This window comes from Netta rufina (genome assembly GCF_964035555.1).
Source record: "Netta rufina genome assembly, chromosome: 30".
NCBI lineage: Eukaryota > Metazoa > Chordata > Aves > Anseriformes > Anatidae > Netta > Netta rufina.
The window spans coordinates 1,422,387-1,430,886 of record NC_140154.1 but is presented as its reverse complement, the minus strand read 5'-3'; the positions used below and the strand labels follow the sequence as shown (position 1 = coordinate 1,430,886).

At 44.0% G+C, this 8,500-nt stretch overlaps 1 protein-coding gene across 1 annotated transcript; it reads left to right on the top strand.

The window, feature by feature from the left end:
- Positions 1-339: 339 nt before the first annotated feature.
- HOXC8 (homeobox C8) lies at positions 340-2,991 on the top strand (the record flags this gene model as incomplete). The annotated part of the gene is made up of 2 exons (XM_084303584.1): positions 340-775; positions 2,699-2,991. The coding sequence occupies 2 exons, from the start codon at positions 340-342 to the stop codon at positions 2,989-2,991; spliced, it is 729 nt and encodes a 242-aa protein (XP_084159710.1).
- Between the last annotated feature and the right edge of the window lie 5,509 nt (positions 2,992-8,500).

Here is an 8,500-nt window from a genome sequence, read left to right as displayed (position 1 = left end):
AAAAAAAAAAAAAAAAAAAGCCACACCACCGGGATTTTGAGGAATTTGCCTGTGGTGTTAAAGGGAAGGAGCAGAGTTACAGAGAAATTGAGAGAGAGAGCTCTACCTACCGACAGATTACAAGAGAAGTCAAGAGCACCGAGAACCAACCGTACAGACACACAGAGGCACCATGAAACGCCTTTGAGATCGCATTAAAAAAAAAAAAAAGCCACTAAAAAGCAGGACTTGAGACAGTCCAGGGACAATCTCGCACTAATCTAGAATTAAAGCCGTCTTTTTTTTTTCCTTTTTTTCCTTTTTTTTTTTTTTTTTTTTTTTTTTTTGCATGCGAGGGTCATGAGTTCCTACTTTGTAAATCCTCTCTTTTCCAAGTACAAAGGCGGTGAATCGCTGGAGCCAACTTACTACGACTGCAGATTTCCACAAAGTGTTAGCAGGAGCCATGCTCTCGTGTATGGTCCGGGCACTACTGCTCCCACCTTCCAGCACCCTTCACACCACGTCCAAGAGTTTTTCCACCACGGAACCTCGAGCATCTCCAACTCTGGATACCAGCAAAACCCATGCGCCTTGGCGTGTCACGGAGACGCTTCTAAATTCTATGGATATGAAGCTCTACCGAGGCAATCGCTTTATGGTGCTCAGCAAGAGACGACTGTTGTACAATATCCTGACTGTAAATCGTCTTCCAACAGTAACTCTAGCGAGGGACAAGGGCATTTAAATCAAAATTCGTCTCCCAGTCTCATGTTCCCATGGATGAGACCTCACGGTTAGGACCTTTTTTTCCTCCTCCTTAAATGTTTTCCTTTATTTTTTCTCTCTTTATCTCCCTCTCTCTCTCCCTCCCCTCTGTCTGTCTGTCTGTCTATCTATATATGTATGTATGCATATACAAGCACAAACATATGTATATATATATATATACACACGCACGTACACACATATGCATACATATATATATAAATATAAGAGGCGTAGATGTAAAATATGAAAGGAATGAGTAGTTTTGTGCTAATGTTTCTTCTTTTTAGGAAGACCTTTGAAAGCAAGCAAGACAGCAGTTACTAGAGAGCCAGCAAGGTGATTCCCTGCAAAAGGCTTAAATCACAATAAAGTAAAACTTGTTTTTTATTGCTTGCCTTGAGGATAGGCAATAAGATACAGCTCCCACGAGGTTATTTGCATGTTGATAATACACTGCTCTTTAAAATGTCATATAGCCTTTCATAACCGCTTGGAGACGAAGCCTGAAAGGTGGGAATTTGTATAAGTATTACTAATACTTTACATCTGTTTCTTAAAGCCTAGAGATAAAAGTTTAAGCAGAAAAGGAAACTTAGCTCAGAGCTATGGGGTGGGGTGGAGGAGAACATTATACTGTCCTGGGTTAAAGAAGGGGGTGGGGAAATTCAAAATAATTTGGGCTGAATGGAACTTTGCTCATGTGAAGTCCAGATAATTGCACAGAAATCTGAATACTTCAAAGTACAAGTTTCCCCCACCTAAGGACCAAGGTTGTCTAGAAGCCTTGTTAATTCAAAACATGTGAAGGTTAGTGTTAATTTTAAGGACAATCAGAGCACCAAAGTTTCTCCCCTAGCCCCCTATGCCTAGAATATTGAAAAAGAAAGAAGAAAAGAGAAAGAAAAGAAATAGGAACGAGCTCTGGCTAATGTAGAGAGGATGTGGCCCAGAGAGGCTGGGAGATAGACGCAGAGGAAAACATGATATTTATCTAAGCTTTGACCTAGAGGTAGTCTCAAGGATGCAATCATTTCAAGCTGAAGCTTTTTTTTTTTTTTTTTTTTTTTTTTTTTTTGTTCTTGCAAATGCATTGTTTTTCTCATTAAGAAAGGGCTTTGCAGAAGGAAGTGCAGGGGCTCAGCTGCACATACCTACGTCCTCTTTCTTTCTTTTTGACTATTGCTACAAATGTCCACCTCGAGTTGTTTTAAATGCAATCTCTGTGTTTGCACAGGCACATATCCATCTCTGTATGTGTGTGCTTTAGAGACATACATAACCGAGAGGACAGGCGTAGGGAATTTAATGGAAAATCCTAATTCTCAGGGCGTAAATATTATCAAACAGCAGGACCCTGAGCCTGTATTTTGGGAACCAGATTTGGAAAAGGAAAACAGAGATGGACATTTTGGATAATAATAGTAATAATAATAATAATAAGGAAAGAAAAAGAAAGAAAAAAAATGAACGGGAGAATGGGAGGAGAAAGAGAAAGGCTGGGAGGATTTCACGGTGAACAATGCAGCCTTTATAAAAAAAAAAAAAATTTTTTTTTTTTAATTGAGCTGGCCAACACGACTCACCATACAGAATCACCTTTTGGGAAACTGGAAACATCTCTTTTGTGAATGAGCTTGACAGCCACGTCCCCACACCCATCCAAAAGCAGCCAGAGCTCAATATTCCCCTGAAAGAGCCAGGAAGGGACAGCTAGCTAACATTAGCAGCCCCCATAGCAGCGATATGATTATTAACCCTAATAACCCAGCGACTTTCTCGGAGTGCCTTCAGTATGCAAAAAGGCTGAAGGGGGGCTTTTTTTTTTGGGGGGGGGGGGGGGGCATCAGATTCTCTAGGAAAATCCAGGCGAGGAGGGCCGGGGGAGGGAAGAGCGCAGCCTCCGAGGGGGGAGAGCCACGAAGTTATTTTTTTTGTGTGTGTCCTACAGCTCCCGGAAGACGCAGCGGCAGACAAACTTACAGCCGGTACCAGACCCTGGAGTTAGAAAAGGAGTTCCTCTTCAACCCGTATTTGACACGGAAGCGGCGGATTGAGGTCTCTCACGCCCTGGGACTGACCGAGAGACAAGTGAAGATCTGGTTCCAGAACAGGAGGATGAAGTGGAAAAAAGAAAACAACAAAGATAAGCTGCCGGGGGCCAGGGACGAGGAGAAAACGGAAGAAGAAGGGAATGAAGAAGAGGAAAAAGAAGAGGAGGAAAAAGAAGAAAGCAAGGACTGATTTCTCAGCCCCTTGAAGTCTCGTTTTATGGCAGATGATAAATCGAGATGTTTACGACGGTCATTTGCTTTTATAGAGTATAGAATGGAGAGGCTCACACAGCAGTAACTACCTGTCAAACAGTTGTAGCCTTTTTTATTGTCATAGAAACTTCCCCTACTTTTTCTCTCCCCCCCCCCCTTTTTTTTTCTTTTTTTTCTTTTCCTTTTTTTTTTTTTTTTTTTTTTTTTTAATAGCTACGTCTTTAGATCAATAAATACATCGTTGGCTTGACTGCAACAGCAGGGGAAAAAATTATCCAGCAAAGCCAAGCAACCCCCACCCAGCAGCCCAAAGCAAGCCTGGAAGCAAATGTCACTGCTCACCCCTGCTCCCCCTGCCTCGCTGCACCCAGTGATGGGTGCAGATGTATTTATTTGAACAGCTTTGACTTTGCCTTTTTCGCTTGGTTTTGCCCCCAGGGGAAGTGCGAGGGTGCTTCCAGCTTCCTCAGCCTGTTCGGGTAGGGGCTGGCTGGGCAGAGCTCCTTCCCCCCAAGCCATTTATCCTCTCCCTTTTAGGGGCCGCTCCTGTAGCCCCTGCGAGATAAGGACGGGATAAGGACGGGCGACCCTACCTGGGAGCGCCCGCAGACACCCGCACCATTTCCAGCGGGCTCTGGCTGTATATAAAAAAATGCCTTTTTCCCTAAGATAGGCCAAAATCACCCCCCCTTCATTTCTATAGGCGCTGTTTACCCTCTGGCTGTGTGAGCACTCGAAATTCTTCATGTACTACCTAAAGGGAAAACCTGCAATAATTATCAAATCTATTATCAACATGGGGCTTACATATCCTAAATTTTACTTGCTCAGAATTTATTTAAGAGAGAGAGCTGTGTTTCTGCCCTGATGCAAGCTACTAAGTAGCATAAAATAATAATTAAAAAAAAATAAAAAAACACCTTGTATTGTACTTTATCACTACCTATAGAAGGAGTCATGCTTTGAAAGTATTTGTAATGCGGTTTTATTGTCGTTTGTTGCTGCTTATTTTCTTGAAAAAAAAAATAAAAAAAAAATCCCAACAACTGAAACTGCCTAGTTGAGAACGCACAGTATTGTATTATTTTATTGTGCTTATAAAGTAGTGTAGAACTAAATTGCACTGAATGTATAGTTATCTATTTGTCTTGACTTATCTGTTAATGCAACATGCTCGAAACAAAAAAAAATCGTCATTTGTTTTATGTAAAAGCATAGTTCTGCGTGTTCAACCTCTGAATGTAGCAATTTCAGCCAGAAAAAAAATAAATTCTGGACACCGTGGATTTGTATTGTATACGTGAGACATTACGTAAATAATAATAATTATAATAATAATAATAATAAAAGATTTTAAAAGGACTGTGTTGCCTGCTGTGCTATGTCTTTGTTTGGGACATGCTGTAATGGGCGAGGAGGGGGCTCTGGGGGATATTTCGTGCCCCAGCCCCTCCTGGCACCCTTCAGCCCCCAGCCCCGGCGTTAACTTGCGAGGCAATGGGCGCATCTGGCGTGGGCAGCACCGCGGGGGCGCAGCAGGATCCATCCTCCTGCCTCTGCTGCGCGAAAATCGGGAATAACGCCGGGAATGCTGCCTGGCTGAAGCTGTAGGACTGCAAAAAAATAAATAAAATAAAATAAAAGAAGAATAAAACCCGAGATGTTGCAATGACTGCAGTGCTAAGTCTTCCTTCGCCGTGGGAAAAGCTGTTTTTGGGAGGGAATGCTGTGTGTTTGGAGGGGCGTTAAGCGTGTGCGAGGGGGTTTTGCTTCTCCCAGCTGGGAAATGACATTTGGGAGGTGGGGAAGTGCAGCCCCCCGCTCCTGCCCGGTCCCCCCCGTGCCCGGGCGGTGCCAGCAGGGCAGGGGAGGCAGTTTTCCTTCCAGACCTGGGGCAATTCGGTGCTCGCAGGCGGTCGTTGGCGAATGTTGGCGAGGTTGGGCAGGCATTAGGTGTGCAATCAGACGGGCTTTAGAGGTCTGGGCACCAGGCAGGGGCTGTGTGGCAACGCATTTCCCTATAGGAAAAGCTGGCGAGAGACGCCAAAAAAATGAAGTTGGCGAGCAAGCAGTTTATTCACTTCTTTCTTTCTTTTCCCAGACGCAAAATCCAAGCCCCTTAGCCCCCCAAAGCCATACCTCCTTACCCACTGAGACCATCCCCGGCTTAACCTATTATTTATTTTACTACTGCTACTATTACTACATTACTACTACTATTACCACCACTACTACTACTATTAGCATTATTAATACATTTTAATTATTATTATTCCTTTATTTATTTCTCTCTCTCTCTCTCTCTATATATATATATATATTTTTTTTTTTCGGCAAAACCTGGCGGTGATGCCTTCAGGTCTCTCTGATAGTTCTCGGGTAGAAGGTGAACTTTATAAATATTTCCTTTAGCACCAGCCTCATTTCGTTGAACGATGTTTATTGATCTGTAAAAAAAGGTCTATCTGTACTTTTTCCTTTTCCTTTTTTTTTCTTCTTGTTGATAAATGGTCTACATCATATAGAGCCCAGGGATGCAGAAGTAGACGGGATGTTTACCAAGATATTGCAGATAAGAAAGCACAAGGCTCCTCAGATGCAGCCTGATGTACTGAACTATGTCTGGAGAATCGTCTGTGGGCTTCAGACATTCTTAACCCAAACCCCTCCAAGCTTAAAGGATTTAAATGCCTCAGTGCTTGAAATTGCTGGACTCTGCCCAGGAGGGCTGGAAAAGGAGAAATAGCCAAGTTGTGCAGCGCACAGCAAAAAGGGACTCGGGTGGGTGCCCCCACACCCACTTTTTCCCCCCTTTTCTCCCCGTATTTCCATGGCATGCAGCACGGACGCCCCTGCAATGCCAGCGTAAATGGGGCGGGGGGTAGACGAGGGTGGCGGGGGGGGGGGGGAAGGCACCGAAAGCCGCATCAGCGGGGTCGGATCCTGCCTGGGGATGGGGCTGAGCCGCCGCAGCCCCCGTATGCGTGTGCACGCGTGTGCGTGCGTGTGCAACGCCAAAGGGATGCGTGTGTGCAGCTCCGGTGTGTGCACACTCCGAATTGCACCAAATACCACCACACGCATATTTCCCCTCCATCGCAGAGCCTGTAATGTCCTCGTTAACGGGCGTTAATCTCCCAAGAAATGCATAAAAACACCAATAAGGTTTATTCTAGACTTTTCCATATCGAGGGCAGGCACGTAAGGTAAGCAGTTTTATTAGTCATAAAACAGAGTGGTTTATTCTAACAGAGCTTTCTTCTTGGGGGATATTTATCCAGCGTTTACAACAGGGGATTTTTTCTCCCTCCACTTGCTATCATAGGATGTATGTGTGCTCATTCATTCGAGCGATAAAAAACTCAGTGAGAAAAAAAAAATCTTCTATGTTACTTAAAAAAAAAATCGCGATAAAGCCTTCGCATAGAAAATACCCACATTGCTCCCAACGAGGGGGAAAGGATAGAGAAAACTTATCAAAGTGTTTAAAAATAATAATAATAAAAAAAGAAGAAGCTGTATCCGCACTCTATCCATCATATTTAAATCCACAAATCTAAGTAGTTTTATATGAACGAATACTACGGAATGACATTTATCTATCAAAAGGGTCTGGAGTTAAATTATTGAAACTACAGCCGCAGCAGTTAGTTTTGGGGTAAATGTTTATGTTCTGTAGTCAACACAACAGAGTCGCATCTTCAGATGACATCCAGTTATTTCTGTAATCACTCCATCATTTCAAGAGAAAAAGAGAAGAGACCATTTTATGGGGTAAAGTAATTTGAAAGAAGATTCGCTCTCCACAAAGTGGCTTATTCAGAAATGATCATAGCTTCGGTATTACTGAAATTAGACTCATCTACCCGCCTGAAGTAAGAAATATCGTCCTATTCCACGCTTTTTATTAGCCAATCAAATTTCCTTCGGATCTCCATTTGTGATTTGTGAAAAATATAATTCCTTGAAAAGCTGAGTTTGAGCATATTGCTTATTTTGCCTTAATTTATTATTCTAATCACAGCAGCCGCTGTGTGATAATGCATCCATTAGGCGAAAAAATTCGTTTAGATTTTATACTCGAAAATGGGCACAGATTATATTTTAGAGACAACGAATTTCTCGGGCATTAAATTTTTTTTTTGCGCGGATTGCGGCGAAGAAGGAGGGTGGCAAGGAAAATGCGCCGGGGAGCGGGGGCGGAGAAGGGGGGAAAGTTTGCGAGCCAGACTTGGGAAGAAAAGGCGATTCTGCCCCATTTCCAGCTCGTCCTATTTTTGCCTCCCAGACTCCCCCCCCCTCTATCCCCCCCCATATGCGGGACTCTTTTATCCTCCGCCCCGAAAATAGCCTCGCTAATACAGGACCCAAGAAAGGGAGAGGGGAGGCGGTTTTATAGACGGGGCTGATGCAAAGAGCGAAGTGATCGCCCGAAATGCTGCCGAGGAAATGTGTGCACAGGTTACTTTCTGCCTGCAAGGATAAAATTTCCTGTTCACATTATGGAATTTATTATCTTGTCTACTCTCTGGAAAATGGGGTCTCCATTGTGCTCTGGAAGCTGTTGTGGTCGTAGTTTCCCCCCTCGTAACTTTTAACTACCTGTTATAAAATTTATTGGTGGTTTGTAAAGTGAATAAAGTAATTTCCCTTCCATCCGGTTGTATTACAACCTTTGTGTTGTTTGGGCAGACAGACACGCATCCAGCCAGGGGGAGAAAAAATAAATAAATGAAAGGGGCAGGGAGGGAGACCCCCCCTCTCCCTCCCCTCCCCTTTTTTCCCCCTCTCAATTAAAAATAAATTAAGGCGCCGAAAGGAGAAATACCTGCAGAATTGTGCTGCCGCTGGGAATGTGCGGGCGCAAATTGGGGAGGAAAAGCTGTTGCGACAGAATGTGCTAGACTTCCCCGAGCATGGGATTGCTTGGCCCTGGGTGCTAAAATTTGGCATTGGAAAGAGGGGGGGGAGGCTGGGGGATGTATTTCTGTCCGTCTTGGGGTAAGGAGAAGAGCATCAGAAAGCTCTGCGGCTCCTCGCTTTGGAGCATCTGAGCAGGCTGGGCTTTGCGGTCTCCTATTTACACAACTTGTGGTTCGCGACGTGCCTCCAAAGCAGGCCTCTACACGGCTCAAAAATGTCGCTTGCCCCCCAGATCAATATTCCCCAGCCTCTACACGGAGCCCTCGCCTGGAAAAAATAAAAGTTAAAAAAATAAATAAATAAAATCAAAGGGCCCCCAAATAATTCCGCCTTTTATAAAGCGTCGCATCCCCGACACCGTGGCGCGATAAAACAAAAGGCTGGAGGCTGGAGGAGGGAAAAAAAAAAAAAAAAAAAAAAGGACAGGGAAGGCTTTAAGTGATTTAAAAACACGTATGTAGATATCCCTCCAGCAAATCATAACGCTGGGTGGGTTTAGGAAATTTAGAAGGGAGCAGGCAAGAGTTTCGGGGTCAATACCGCGCCTCGGGCTCAAGTTTTGG